This window comes from Oryza sativa, chromosome 2 (genome assembly GCF_034140825.1).
Source record: "Oryza sativa Japonica Group chromosome 2, ASM3414082v1".
Classification (NCBI taxonomy): Eukaryota; Viridiplantae; Streptophyta; class Magnoliopsida; order Poales; family Poaceae; genus Oryza; species Oryza sativa.
In genome coordinates this window covers 27,610,966-27,625,826 of record NC_089036.1, presented here as the reverse complement: position 1 = coordinate 27,625,826, position 14,861 = coordinate 27,610,966, and the positions used below count along the sequence as shown (strand labels likewise).

General features: G+C 42.7%; 3 protein-coding genes and 1 non-coding gene across 4 annotated transcripts; 2 read left to right on the top strand and 2 right to left on the bottom strand.

Moving 5' to 3' along the window:
• Positions 1 to 1,095: 1,095 nt before the first annotated feature.
• On the top strand, positions 1,096 to 2,154 carry LOC4330263 (uncharacterized). The gene is made up of 3 exons (XM_015767933.3): positions 1,096 to 1,282; positions 1,373 to 1,646; positions 1,747 to 2,154. The coding sequence occupies exons 1-3, from the start codon at positions 1,144 to 1,146 to the stop codon at positions 1,967 to 1,969; spliced, it is 636 nt and encodes a 211-aa protein (XP_015623419.1). The 5' UTR covers positions 1,096 to 1,143; the 3' UTR covers positions 1,970 to 2,154.
• Positions 2,155 to 2,745: 591 nt separating this feature from the next.
• On the bottom strand, positions 2,746 to 4,901 carry LOC4330262 (uncharacterized). Its single transcript, XM_015767656.3, has 2 exons — positions 3,421 to 4,901; positions 2,746 to 3,328 (listed from the first exon to the last, which is right to left on the bottom strand). The coding sequence occupies exons 1-2, from the start codon at positions 4,824 to 4,826 to the stop codon at positions 2,989 to 2,991; spliced, it is 1,746 nt and encodes a 581-aa protein (XP_015623142.1). The 5' UTR covers positions 4,827 to 4,901; the 3' UTR covers positions 2,746 to 2,988.
• Positions 4,902 to 5,185: 284 nt separating this feature from the next.
• Positions 5,186 to 5,330, top strand: LOC112938052 (U4 spliceosomal RNA). Its single transcript, XR_003241101.1, has one exon. It is a non-coding gene; the product is annotated as a U4 spliceosomal RNA (small nuclear RNA).
• Positions 5,331 to 6,780: 1,450 nt separating this feature from the next.
• Positions 6,781 to 12,415, bottom strand: LOC136355286 (protein FAR1-RELATED SEQUENCE 5-like). The gene is made up of 5 exons (XM_066307672.1): positions 12,323 to 12,415; positions 11,922 to 12,050; positions 10,118 to 11,844; positions 9,590 to 9,992; positions 6,781 to 6,942 (listed from the first exon to the last, which is right to left on the bottom strand). Exons 1-5 carry the CDS (start codon positions 12,413 to 12,415, stop codon positions 6,781 to 6,783), a joined length of 2,514 nt encoding a protein of 837 aa, XP_066163769.1.
• Positions 12,416 to 14,861: the final 2,446 nt, after the last annotated feature.

Sequence of the window (14,861 nt, the reverse complement as noted above, 5' to 3'; positions counted from 1 at the left end):
TAACGATACAATACTCGATCATCTTAAAATATAACACACAATTAGACACACACAATCATTTGAATATATTATTACATTTTAGGACGAATAAAGTATATAACTAAGCTTGTATTAGGGGTACCATAATGGTAACAGTACAGTAATCACAATTCAAGCATATTTTTTTAAAAAATAATTTTTAATTATTTTTTTTAAAAAAGGCTATTTTTGAGTTGCCACGCGCATTAACCAAAATTATTGTCGATGTAAGAGCAAGAATAATAGTGATAGCCCCATCGTTTGGCCTAAACAACCAAAGAATAAGCCAAAATTTGAATTTTTGAAGTTGATTTTAAAATGCTTTTAACGTAATTTTTGTTAATGTTGGCTTTTAAGTCGCTACGAACAAATCTACAAAAGTTTTACTTATAAATTAATTTTAATTTTCTAATAAGCCAAATAAGCCAATTTGGACCAAATGGGCAACTGATGAGAGCCTAAGTATGTATGAAGGAGAGAGAAATATATTAAATGCTTCAAGATAAATAATGCTCTCTACCCTTCATGATAAATACATGAAATACATAAGTATGAGAAAGATATAGGAGAAAAAAAAAACCAAGTTTATAGCTACTAATATTGGTGTACTAACTTTCACATGAACTAATACAATGAGCTCTATCCAACAGCAAACAACGGACTTCAACAAAGGCGGCAATAAACCAATCGGTGAAGCAGTGACCCTGCCCACAGAAAGGCTCCCGTTTTCCATCCATGGGATCGGTCACCCAAAACCCACCGGATGACGACGCGGCCGCCTCCCCTACCCCGCGCCACGCCAATCCATCCCACCCCCACCGTGCCCATCCCAACCGAAAATATTCCCAGCATATTCCCCCGAGATCCCGCATCCCCCCTCCCGGCCTCCCCCCATGAACCCCGTCCACGCGCCCACGCGTCCGCCACCGCTCGCGCTCCACCCAACGGCCCAGGAACCAGCCCACGCAGCGCCCCCGCGCCGCGCCACACCGTCCAGTCCTCCTACGTCAATTCCTCCCCGATCGGATGGATCGCCCCCCCGTATATATTTAAAATGTCCCCATTCTCCCTCGCTTTAAGCTAAGCCCCCCCACAAGAATTGGATAAGCTCGATTGACGATTGCCATGGTTGATCTGATCCACGAGACGGACGACGCGATGGCCGAGGCGGAGCTGCTGCTGGAGCGCAGCCGGGCGATCACCCTGAACGGCCGAGACAAGCGAGGCCGCGCCCTCGTCAGGATCGTCGGCAAGTACTTCCCCGGTAAGCTGAGCTCGGCCTCGCTCGTCAGATCCCCGCAATTCCGATGCTTTTGCCGGCGGAAAAGTGACCCCGTTTCCTTTGTCGCGGCAGCGCGCGCGCTGGGCGGGCGGGCGGAGGCGGCGTTGAGGGGGTACGTGCGGAGGCGCGTGCTCCCGGAGATCGGGGAGCGGGAGTTCGTGGTCGTGTACGTCCACTCCCTCGTCGACCGCGGCGACAACTTCCCCGGCGTCGCAGCGATCCGCGCGGCGTACGAGGCGCTGCCTGCCGCGGCCAAGGAGCGGCTGCGCGCGGTGTACTTCGTGCACCCGGGATTCCAGGCCCGCCTCTTCTTCGCCACCTTGGGGCGATTCCTCTTCAGCTCCGGGTATGTACATACAACGAATCACTCCGTGTGTGCTGCACTACGATTCGTGGGTGAGGCGCTGGTGTTTACCGTGGTTTCCTTGGAATTTTGGATCTTGCAGGCTGTACGAGAAGCTGAGGTACATGAGCAGGCTCGAGTACCTGTGGGAGCACGTGAGCAAGGGGGAGATGGAGGTCCCGGAATGCGCGCGCCGGCATGACGAGGAGCTCGAGCGCCGCCCGCTCATGGACTACGGCATCGAGGCTACTGACCGCCGGTGCATGTTCGACGCCGCGTCCATGGACACCTCGGCGTCCCTGCACTCGCTCCGGTGCATCTCGTAATCGTGGTGGCCGCTCGACTGTAGCATCCGTAGCTGGCCTCGCCCCGGTCCTATATTCGTAGCTAGCGAAGGCACTGCCGCACTGTCGTAGTTTGCAGGCCCTGTTGTTCTTCGTTCCATCTGTACAAAATAGTAGTATTTGTGGAAGTAAAAGAGATAATAAAGAGAAACAGTTTGAAATGCTTCCCTCGTTGCAGCTTCCACACAGATCTTATCAGCATAGGGTAGAGAAATCAAAATCCAACTTAACAAATCAACCAGTGCAGTAATTCGCAGGTCCTCATTTGCCATTTTTAACTATCGTGGAGTGGTAAATTCTCAATTATCCTCGCTGTCAACCTTTTAACAAATGAAACTGTAAGCAAAGGACTACTTGGAGAGATAACGTGTTAAAAAAAACTCTTATAGTTTTATGTTTGGAAAAAAAATGCAATTGCCTTATTACAGAAGTGTAAAAACCTCATCTAAGTATTTCTTCATGGTCAAATTCCACGGGGAGAAATGCAACCAAGCATAACTATGTATACTGATATAGATAAGAAAGCAAATAAAAACATCCTAACAATGAAATGAGTCAACCATTTCCCAATGTCCAATATTGACCAGAAGCACAATGGGATAGCATAGAACAAGTTCTAGCTAGAATGAAATGGATGGAAGCAACAAGAAACATATAGAAAGTTATAAAGCATAGTAACCATTTAGGATAGTTTCAGCAAACAAACATTGCAGAAGCATTTCTCAGGCGTCATAACTTGCCATGACACTGCCTCCAAATAAGTAACATATATCAAATTTATAACATTCTTATCCGGAAAAAAATAATGTCCATCCAAGGAAACACTGCCTATGTAAGCGCTGAAGCATTACACAACTTGACTATTTATGCCCGTATATCAATGAAAAAGAGATGCAGCCTTCAATCCAGTCTTGGTTCCATAAGCAATATTTCAAAGCCTCTCTCCAGACACATACAACAGACAGAAGTACTGTGTCCTACAAGTTCCTTTGGGAAAAGAGTCACTCACTAATATTATCACTTGGCACCGTCCCTTCATCAACACTCTCAACTGCAGCAGCAATACTTGCCTCAGTTCCAGCATTATCCATGTAGCGAAAATCTGGATAATTTCTGCTGTTCAACGAATGCAACCAGAGAGCTACAGCTCCCTCCTTGTGCTCCATTGCAGCGATATGAGGGAATATATACTTGAGCTTAAACTCTTCAGCCTCCTCAGAATAAGGTTCCATAGAAACCGCCTCATGTGAATCCTTCCATTTCTTGTTATATGAAGTGAACATGCATTCATCTAAGTACAGCCCAACCTCAGGCGCAGTAGGCACATTAAGATTGACATCCCTGTAACAGAAACATGATAAAAGAAATCAATTAGCATGCAAATAATATCTGTTGAACTATATAAAACTGCAGTACTCTTGTATGGAACTTACTTGCGGAACGCTACATCATAGATTGACTCAGGAGCACAGTTCCTCATCACAGCAACAGCAAGGCCAATCATCTTCCTAATCTGATGGAGCATGAAACTCTGCCCAACAACCTCGCACCTGATAAAATCAATCCCATCCAAATTCACTACACGATCAGCAGCAAAGGAAATGATGAACCTTTTGGCTGCAGGATCCTCCGCTTTAGTTCTGGTGGTGAAGTTGTGGAAATTGTGTGTTCCAACATATTTTTTGAGAATTCTATTAAACCTCTCTTTGACTTCATGAGTGTAAGAAAATGCACTTCTCAGGGGCATCTCTTCTAGACTGCTGCCTTCATAATCCACATCTTGTTTCTTTTCATCTTCAGTAACAACATCCATAGCTTGTTTCTTTCCATCTTCAGTAACAACAGTCTCAATACTACCTTTCTTTTCAGCCACAAATGAAGGATCAACATCAACTGAATCTGAATTCGTGTTGGAATCTGAATTCAGGATGGGGCAAACAGTCTCACTATTGCTAGCTGGTACAGCTTCAGAACAGAGAGTACCACCTGACAGTTGAACATCACATTTTTCTGCACCATTTGATCTCATTTCAGTGATTTGGGTATTGGTTTCATTATCAGGGATAGGTAAATCAACACTACGATCGCCAGTGCTTGCAGGATCACAATTTGCATCCTCATTTGAACCCACTGCAGCTTCCTCCCGGGAAGCCTCAACAGATTTCTCCTCCTGAAGGGCAGGATCGGGTACCTTACCCTCCCGGCCCATGACACCGGGCACCTTCCTACCCCTCTCTGAGCACTCAAGGCACTTCGTAAGCTCGCTCCCACTCCCAACGCTCGCCATGACGGCCTCACGGTCGGGGTGCGCGCTGGGGTCGAGCGCGAACACGGGCAGCAGGTACACATACCTCCGGCGGTCGCAGAACTTCTTCGCGTTGAACGAGTTGGTGACGCGGACGTAGCCGAAGGCGCGGATCTGGGGCGCGAGCTGCGCATTCAGGCGATCAGTGAAGACGGGCGGGTCGACGTAGAAGCGGCCGGAGACGACCTGCGCCGCGGCGCTGACGCCCTTGTCGGTGCGCGCCGCGCGGGCCCAGTCGTAGCGGCGGGGCGCGGCGCGGTCGGCCTCGGGCACGGCGCCGGCCCGGTAGAGCGCCTCCTCCAGGTCCCCCTCGATGGTGCGCGCGCCCGGGTTCTTCTGCATGCCCTGGTACCCCGCGCCGCAGTAGCCGAGCAGGATGGCCACCTTGCGACGCTTGTACCGGGGGGCGCGGGGCTGCGCGCCGTCGGCGCCAGCGGCGGAAGGCGAGGTGGGCTCCTGGTCGGGGTCGGAGGAGGAGGACATCTTGCGGCGCTTGGGGTGAGGCGGGGAGGCCGGTGGCGAGGCGGCGGCCATCGGAGCCGCGGGGGTTTTAGATGGCTAGGGTTTGGGTGCGGATCGGGGCAAAGTGAAGGGGAGAACAAAGGAATCGAATCGGGTCACAGTGCTGCAGTTTAGAAATGGGGACATTTCATTTCATCAAGAAAAAAAAAAGGAAAAATAATACGGGAGGCAAATTTGCCTAACTGGGCCGAATTAAAAGCCCATGATTATATAGACCGTGGGCCGCGAAAGAACGGGGAGGAATACTCTTGGGATTACGAAGGTCGGTTGTTGACTTCTTGTTGGCTTGTTTAGTACCATACCGATTATGTTGGGGAATTATAGATGCGGAAGGCGCTATAAAACGAGGAGGTGAGCGATCGTTAGAACTCATCTTTGCGCTTGGGGCAATGACGCAGCTAGTGAGGTTATACCGAGGCGCGTCAATTGCTGGTTGAAAACTATTTCCAAACCCCCTTTGCGGCCCATCCGGGCCTCAGAGAATTTCTGGAAGGGCTCCCTAACTAGGGTAAAGCCCACAATTCTAAACTTAAGTTTGCATTTGGAAAGTTATCCCAAAGTTAACGCAATTTTGAATTCGGTTTTGTGATATCCAAAGCTAAATACTCTCTCCGTTTCTAAATATTTGATGCTGTTGATTTTTTTAAATAGACTGCTCGTTTTATTCAAAAATTTTAAGTAATTATTAATTCTTTTTCTATCATTTAATTCATTGTTAAATATACTTATATTTATACATATATAGTTTTTAAATAAGACGAACGGTCGAACATGTGCTAAAAAATCAACGGTGTCAAATATTTAGGAATGGAGAGAGTATCAATTTTTTATTCTAATTTGTGATGCTACGACCAACTTTACCTTTCATACGTATAATCACTCTTAACAACCACCGTTTTTTGACAATTTGGTACTTTAAGAAAACTTATTTCAAAACTAACCCTCGTCAAAAACTTCAACTAAAAATAGACCGTGGACTTAGCGTCAATCCCGTTGGTGCTATGGTCCAACGTCTCAGCGCCAGTACGACGCTAAAATTTGCCACGCTAGCAGAGTTGATTGTGGACGTGGTACATAATAAGTAGACAGTGTGCTATTCATTACCAGGATCTATTGATAGTGCAGTGGTTGAAATGCTTGTTTGGTTTTCACCAGATTTTAAGTTCGATCCCCCATGTCTGCACTCTTTTTTTGGTATTTCTCTGTTGCCCATATAAATGCGAAAAAAAAGGTGCAAAGCTCAAGTTTCGAACCCAGGTCACCAACTAGCCAAGGGATGGGCTTCACCACTGCGCTACACATTACTACTTGATTTGAAAATATACTACACATAGTTAAGAGCTATACGGAGGTCAGCGCCAATGCATACTACACATACTTAAGAGCTATACGGAGGTCAGTGCCAAATGCATTGGCGCTGACCCTACGCCACGTCGGCAATCGGATCGACTGGTGATCCACGTGGGCAAGGGTTCAGCGCCAAAGTCACTGGCGCTGACCCGTTGGAACTCAGCGCCAACGGAACTGGCGCTGAGCCCACAGTCTATTTTTGGTTGAAGTTTTTGGCGAGGGTTAGTTTTCAAAATAAGTTTTTTAAAAGGACCAAATTGTCAAAAAAAAAAAACGGTAACAACCTCAGGTCCACGGCATATGATCCATATCCATGTTCCAGCTCTTGGTCAGCACATACACTGTTTAAACGCTTGCACAATCACGGCCAAATCCATAACAACAAACGCTAGCACTACGCTTGAGCTCGCACTGGTAGTTCACAGCATGGAGTCTCCAACTTCACCGGTTACCTTCTCGATGCCGCTCATCCTCCAGCCATTGGCCTGCGGCGCTACCGTTACCATCGTCAACAACTGCACCTTCACGGTGCGCGCGGGCGCCCTCCCAATCGTCGGCGGCTAATGGCTCACCTCACCCCAGGGCTCGTGTGGGCCGTCAACGTGTTCCCCCGGCGTCACCATCTGGCGAGCACCGGATGCTCCCTCAGCGGCAGTGGCAACACGGTCTTTGCCCAGGCCAGCTCCAAGTCCGGCGACTGCGGCGGCAGGCTGAATTGCACCGTCCCTGGCACCCCGCCGGACGGCCGGCTCTGGAGCAGGGCCATAAGGGCGATGGCCTAGGGCCCAGCCAAAATGGAGGCTCCGATCCAGGTATATACCCTATATAGGTATTTAGCCCAATAGCTTAGAATTGATCCTTCTCACTGATTAGAATTGATGATCCAATCCATTGATCCTTCTCACTAGATCAGGTGATGATCCAATCCATCGATTCTCTTCACTGATTCGAATTGAACTGTTCTTTTAATTTATTTTTTGTTCCCCATTAAATTACCTAGATTAGGGACTTAGGGTTCTACCATTCTGGTTCAACCGTTCAAGGGATCAATATAAGTATACAACCATTCAGTGCACCATAAGTCCATAAGCTAATTAAATTAAGGTATATGGTGGATTAGTTTTCATTAGGCCTAGGCCCTTGATTATATAGATTTTTCCCTCACTGATTTTAGGTCATAGTACTTTGTTTCTACTATGTTTTTTTAAGTTGTCAATCATACTATCGATATTATTTTATCGAAACAAATTACTATATTGCAACTTGTAAACTGCTTGATTTATTATTTACCACGTTAGAAATGTTTATTTATGTTACTATAGTATTTGTGGTTTATAGAGTATATATTACAAGTTAAAAAAAATACTCTTAACTTCTTAAGGGCATATAGTGTGAAGTTCGCCTAGGGCCCTCGAAAATGTTGAGCCGGCGGCCGCCGGTGACGGTGGCCGAGTTGGTGGTCGGGTGACAGTAAATATTTACTAATGATAGATTAATTAGGTTTAATAAATTTGTTTCACAGTTTACAGGTGGAATCTATAATTTGTTTTCTATTAATCTATGTTTAATACTGTAAATGTGTATCCGTATGCTTAAATAAAAATTTGGCACACGAACTAAAACACGGCCATATACGATCGATCAATTACAGTACACTGGGCTGCTGGAGTTCTACAAGGCTACTCGCGGGAAAGTTAAATAGGATGATGGGAAGAATAACTCACAACGTATTTACGCTTGCCCTTCCGTGGTCCGTGTTTTCACGCTGATCAGTAGTATATGTTTGCATTGGTTTGCTAGTCAGGCCGTCTCGGACCAACTGCCGTCCGGTGATTATTTCTCGTTGGTTTGGTCGTAACAAAAGGTCACGGCTTTGTCTAAAAGAATCCGAAAAGTGTTTTTATTTCTCGAGAGATATTTAGTTTAACTTTTTTTACAACTTATATATGTTGAATTTTGCCTTTTGTGGATTGGTATATTTCATATTAATCTATATTTTCATATATTGTTTTTAAAAAATTTTCTATAACTATTTAGATGACATAAAAAAAGAGGGGACATCTTCTGGAAGGATGAAAATCCATCTACAAAAGAACTTGATGTTGGATGGGTCAATCAAAGCATGCTTTTGGTTAAGGGACGGGATTGGGTTGGGTCGAACCTATTTATTTATCAGGGTATTTGGTTTAAAAATAAGTAAGATGGAATTGTACCCATCTAAGATTCGGATTGGCCTTATCCCTAAAAAGTTGACATACCAATCCAACTCACTTTTCTTCCTTGCTGGCATATGAGCTGCAATATAAAACATAGGATCATCAACTCTCTCGTGCCTTACGGATAGACGGTATCACCCCACCCTAAAAACAGTGATGAATTTGATCCAACCCACCCCACCCACAAACCAAACATATGTAAATGAACTTGAGTAATAAACTTTGTTTTTTATCAGGTGGCTCAATGGACCAATATGTCAGGATTAATTATTCCACCAAGGATTTCTTTATTAAGACCCAAATTTCTCCAAATAATAGATGATTACCCCGCCGTGTTGCTGCGGGAAATTAAGTTGTATAGTATGTACAAATAAGCTATATTATATTTTGTAAAAGAAAATAAAATGACTTCCTATGTTTTATATAATTTACACATGATTGCAAATATAATGCAAGGTGAACATATTTTATATAATTGATACATATGAATTTTGAAGAAAAAAACGATTGAAATTGTATGGTTTTATGATAGAAGAAAGAAGAGACTATTTGTACCATATATATACCATCCAAAGGCTAAAAATAATTAGAATGATGTGGCTTTATGAGAGAAGAGAGAAATAGCATTAAGTGCACTTAGTGGGGATGAACTATATAAGTATATAGGATGCGCAACCATCAATCCACTGTGATCAAATAGATAATACTTTACTTGAAGGCACAAACACAATTTGTACTTCCGAAATTCCCCATAAACCAAGTGTTATGAAAAAAAAAGAAGTGCAATTTTGTCCAGAGTTATTTTGCATACAACCATATTTATCATTTTAGAATCACAAAATATATTTTTCAGCCCCCCAAACTTATCCTGGGGTCTCATAGGTCCAAACGAGTTCTGACTCAATCCGTGTGCTGACGTGACATACCATGGTAGTGACTACATGTTAGCCATATAGAAAAAATAAAATTAAAGAAAAGTGATGGGGGAAGTTGTTTTTTAAAAAATTAAAAAGAGGGGGATAAAAGAATTTTCTAAAAAAAACTATCAATATGTCACTGAAATTGGGATCTCACCGATACGTAGGCATCTCCATGACATGTCACATCAGCATATAGAACGAGTAAAACCCGTTTGGATATATATGGCACTAGGACAAGTTTCATGATTTGCAAACAAAGGCAGCATATCCTGTGCAAATCTTGAAACACCATTTGTTTGCAAATCTTGCAGATCCGTGGTGTCCGTTCCTTGCCACCCTGCTTCTTACCAGTATTGTCATCCTTGCTTCTTCTAATTCTTTTGCTTCTCCCCCTCGAATGAATATCAGTTGGTGGGTGTATATCAATTTCAGTAGGAATTGTGCAACCAAGAAAAGACTCAAACTCCTCATGTCTAGTATGCTTGACATTAGACACCATTTGGTCCAAGGGTGCCTCAAGGTTGAACACACTAGATGTTAAGAAGTCAATGCCTTCATCTGAGTGCTTAGCCTTTTGTATGAGATCTTCAAATTTGTTGCGTGCAATTGATATTTTCTTTCTCATTGCCGCCTCCGAGGAGTCAATTGGCTTCTCTTCTATAAGGTTGCCTTGTTCGTCATACACATTCTCCCTACGATAACGATGTGGTTAGGAAACCAGTTTCAAAAAAAAATAGTGAGTGTATGCACTGTACAATTTTTTTCATGAACTGACTAAAACTAAAAGATTCAAGCAAAGAGTATATGCACACATTACCTTTTCACTCTTTTCTCCCATCTCTTCATGATGTATGCAGTTGGTAACTCATTTTGATTTTCACCTCTCAAAACTAGAATAATATGATGACACGGGATCCCATCGGACTCAAATAGCTTGCACGAACAGTTCGCTATCATTGTCGTTGTATTGCAACGGACTACCCTGAGCTTGTGAGATCCATCACTAATGGTAACAATTTTCAACCCATCACATTGTGCAATGTCTTTAACACAACAAAGATCTCTGGCGGCTATAATCTCTTCTCGAAGTTTGTCAAAAACCTCATGCGTGAACATAATGCTACCTTGTGTCTCCATTGCCCAAGGAGTTACAGGTTTGTATGTTGTATGGATGCTTGTGTTATCTGCCTTCAACTCCTCTTGGCGTTGGCATTCTAAAGATGTGACAAACCTGAGCCAAAACTCAACAAGAGCAAGCTTGCGATGAATGAAACGGTTGAAAAACGAATTTGCACTCTCTGACCTTGAAGTTGTTTTGAGAATGCCAGCCAAAGATATGTCCATGAAATATGCTGGAATCCATGATTTACGAATGTCAAACCTATTTGACAGCCACTCATTGTCCTCCAAGTGAAAGTCCAAAATGATAGATTTCCACTGTGATTCGAACTCAGTAGCAGTTTCTGATCTCCAAACACATGACTTCATCATTTCCCTTAAATCGCAGTCTTCTCTCCATAGTGGTCCGATCTTGTCTGACATTTTTTCCATGATATGCCACATACACAACCTATGCACCGTGGTTGGAAAAACTTTTTCAATAGCTGCTTTCATGCTGGCATCTTCGTCAGTTATGATGAGTGTAGGGGCTTTCCCTCCCATTGCTCTTAGGAAGGTCTTAAACAACCAAACATATGCTGGAATCTTCTCATTTGCTAAGAATGCAGCACCATAAAACACACTTTGCAAGTGATGATTTACCCCAGTAAATGGTGCAAAAATCATGTCATACTGGTTAGTGGTGTACGTAGAATCAAATGATACGATATCGCCAAAGTGACTATAGTTCTTCCTGCTTGTAGCATCTGCCCAAAACACATACTTCAATCTGCCATGTTCATCCACATCAAAATCATAAAAAAAGGATGAATTGACCTCATTTTTTCTACATAGCTGGGCCACAAACATTTGAGCATCCGCATTCTTAATTTTCTTTCTTAGGTCCCGATAGTAATTCTGCAAGTCTCTCTTAGTGCATCCAACATTCTGAAATCCCCCATCACTCACGTGAAGGAGCCTATATGCCTGGGAGGTTCCTATGCTTGCTCTGCTGCATGTGAAGAGTGTAGTTTTTGCCCTCTCACTAACTTCACGATTTGATCTTATCAAATGCAGCTTATCTGGCGATACAAGTCCATGACTATGGTGCTCAACCAAGGAAGCTATCGTGTACTTGTTATCAGAACATAGCTTCACGTAAATGTGTGCATCACATCCACATCTAGTTTCTTTCAATTTAATCTTTTTTTTCTTCGATGGATCAACAATCTCCTTATCATTCACATGTTTCCATCCTTGCCTTGAGCACACAAAGTGCTTGCACTGAACCACGCCATCCAACTTCTTTTGCTGCCCAATACGCACTGAGAACCCAACTTGGTGTGCATATGACTTGTAAAATTTTTCAACAGAGGCAATATCTTCAAATGTCATCCCTACCGCAGGCCTTATCTTATCATCACACTCTGGTGTAAAAACGGAGCACTGCAAAATCACATATACATTGCAATAAGCATTTTAAAGCACCTCAGTCATAATTTTTAAATTGCCAGTGTACTTACATTGAGTGGAATTCTTGATATTTTTTTTGGTGTACTGGTGTTGTCATCCTCTATTACTGGAGAAGTTATATCATCATTTGAATAAATATCTGAGTTATCTCGCACATCCAATCTATTTATTGCCTCCATCTGCAAAAAAAAAAACAGATAGCAAACAACTGAGATTAAACCTTTAATTTCCTTGAGTGAACAATTATGTTGGAGTTACCTACCTTAATATGCAGTAACAACAATACAGTGTACTTGCCAGGTTATGGAAATCTGTAGCTAGTCTGAACGAAAATTAGTGCAATCTAATCTTGTCTCTTGATGTATGCAATATGGAGCAGCCGCACGCCAGCACCAGCTATCCCTAACTAGCCTGTATATGAACGATATGAATGAGAAGAAACTAAAAATACCGTAGCATCAGGTTCGAAGTAGTGGAATGATTCGTCTCTTGATGGTGTAGAATGATTCGAAGTAGTCACAAGGTTCGGATGAACAGAAGACATCTGAGAGCAAAACAACGATCCCCTTCGCCTCGATGAAATATTTTGCCGGCGGCGCGCCGCGCATGGAACCACAAGAGGAGCTGAAGAGGCGTAGCATATCAGCGCCGTGATTAACGAGATCAGCTGAAGAGGCGGTACCAGATGGGCTGTTCTGCAAAACAGAAGTGGAGGAGGCGGGCGTGTATTCGTAAAATTGCCACGCTAGGAGACTTGGCCGTAGGATGTCGATCGAACGGATCCGGACGCACGTGTACACGAGTGCAGCTGTACTCCCGTGTGCACAGGATACCCTTCCTACTTATAATTGGCTTGCTATTTGTAGAGTTATGCATACTATTGCCAAATATAGTCTTAGTCAATGAACAACTAACATTAACAACTCCTAGTACCTCGAGGGGCAAGAGGATTGGAGCACTGTAAAAACACTAATAATAGTCATGGGTCGTGCTAATAGAAATTCTCATTTTACAAGAAGGGCAACAATCATGTTTCTTCCGCCTTACACACTTAATTAACATTGGTCACACGACAGCGGAACAGCTAGCTCATGGCATTCGGTCCAAGCCAAGTGCACCTCATATGTACGCGTGACAAAGAGGGTAGCATATATGTCTGGCTCAAACCTCACTAGCAACGCCCGAGATACGAACTCTTTTGCTTGCCCTGTTAGAACTCCTATTCTATTGCATATCAACATACTTTTGTTTGCCGGTTCATTCTATTTATCCTCGTCGACATCACATATTTACATCCTTCAGAAATGGGTTAAAGGACGGTGATATGAATCAATGACCAGGTCGTCATAGAGCTAGGTTAGTTGGCATGGAGCTCGAGAAGAACGGCAGGCTGTTTGGTTGATAGTCGAATTTTACCATGTCAAATCTTAGGTGTAGCGTAATTTCTTATACAGTGTTTGATTGTGTGTTACACTTGGAGTTAAGTCACACTTTATTAGTATGTTAGCTCACACATTATATATACTCTTATTTTCAAGACAAAGTTTATCACAATTGTGACTAACCGATAGTGATAAAGTTAACCTCCATCCAAACAGTCTCAGCTAGTTAAATGAGGAAATGAACATAGATAGATAGATAGATAGAGGATGAAGGAGGAGGAGAATAGTTATACACGGAAGTATTATGAACAAGATAAAAATTAAGTTTTAGTTCCTCCATCCCACAATGGGGTTGATCGTTTGTGCTACTTTCCAGCTGCAGGCATCTGGAGCAACAATAGTAGCAATCGAAAAATTAATTGTGGCTGCAGCAGCTGCTACGGCTGTGCTGCCACAGCTAGCACAAACAAACAACCCAAATATAAATAACTTTGGATGGATATGACACATACTAAGGCTATGTTCTTTGCCCAGGGTTCCCAACCCCTCTTCTTCGTTTTCTACGCGCACGCTTTTCAAACTGCTAAACATTGTATTTTTTGTAAAAAGTTTCTATATTAAAGTTGCTTAAAAAATCATATTGATCCATTTTTTTAAAAAAATTAGCTAATACTTAATTAATCACGCGTTAATGGACCGCTCCATTTTTCGCCCGGAGGGAATGAGTTTCCAACCTACATGAACGAATGCAACCTAATACTACGAATCTGAACGAACTATTCGCTTGGATTGAGGGCCCTCTTGATGCTTAGGTTAAGATTTAGTTAAACTTTTAATTTTCTAACTATCAATAATTTTTGAAATGCTTAGTTTGAAACCAAAAGAATTGTTCAGCATATATTTGTCTTAAAAAACCTATAATCATCATAAAATTTATTAGATCTTAAGCTTATTTTGATATAAAATTGATATTGGAATTTTTTTATGCTTTACCAAATCTATAAACGTCAAAAAAATTATTGAAGAGAATAATATCGAAAATAAATATGTTTTTATTGAAGGGTATAATATTGTAAACTTGTTTTCGATGATAAATATTTAGGACGTCGAAAAATGATGAGATACCAACATCGTTGTCATTGATACATGGTTATTTGGCCTTAGAGCCCGTATATAATTTTCTCTTTTCAAAAAGAAAAGAAACATTATACTTCATTCGTCTTAGAGAATTTAGATTAATAAGACACGTCGTATTACTACGAATCTAAACAAGATAAATATTTCTATGTGCCATCCAAAATCCTTATATTTCAGAAGGAAGGAAATACAAACGTACACGATCACCACGCGCACACTGACTTAATGTACACATTTACATCCCTACTTATATGAGCACTTTTCAAAGACTGTGATGTGTCATGATGATTACAATTTCATATACTTTTTACACTTGCAAGTTGGAACTATCCAAATTTTTCCATAAAAATGTAGGAAAACGTGTTCGCGGTGAGCGTGCCATTGTGCATTTGTGCTGCCACCACATTCACACGACTAACATGGTTAGCGAATGAGAAATTGCTGGACAGGTTCACACGACACGAGTGCACT

Bases quoted from the DNA above. Each gene is read 5' to 3' on its own strand.
- LOC4330263 (XM_015767933.3), top strand. From the start codon at position 1,144: ATGGTTGATCTGATCCACGAGACGGACGACGCGATGGCCGAGGCGGAG. The intron at 1,283-1,372 runs GTAAGCTGAGCT...TTGTCGCGGCAG, and splicing joins CGTCGGCAAGTACTTCCCCG to CGCGCGCGCTGGGCGGGCGG. The intron at 1,647-1,746 runs GTATGTACATAC...TGGATCTTGCAG, and splicing joins CGATTCCTCTTCAGCTCCGG to GCTGTACGAGAAGCTGAGGT.
- LOC4330262 (XM_015767656.3), bottom strand. From the start codon at position 4,826: ATGGCCGCCGCCTCGCCACCGGCCTCCCCGCCTCACCCCAAGCGCCGC. The intron at 3,329-3,420 runs GTAAGTTCCATA...TTTCTGTTACAG, and splicing joins TATGATGTAGCGTTCCGCAA to GGATGTCAATCTTAATGTGC.
- LOC136355286 (XM_066307672.1), bottom strand. From the start codon at position 12,415: ATGTCTTCTGTTCATCCGAACCTTGTGACTACTTCGAATCATTCTACA. The intron at 11,845-11,921 runs GTAAGTACACTG...GTGATTTTGCAG, and splicing joins TATCAAGAATTCCACTCAAT to TGCTCCGTTTTTACACCAGA. The intron at 9,993-10,117 runs GTAATGTGTGCA...TCGTTATCGTAG, and splicing joins TGGGAGAAAAGAGTGAAAAG to GGAGAATGTGTATGACGAAC.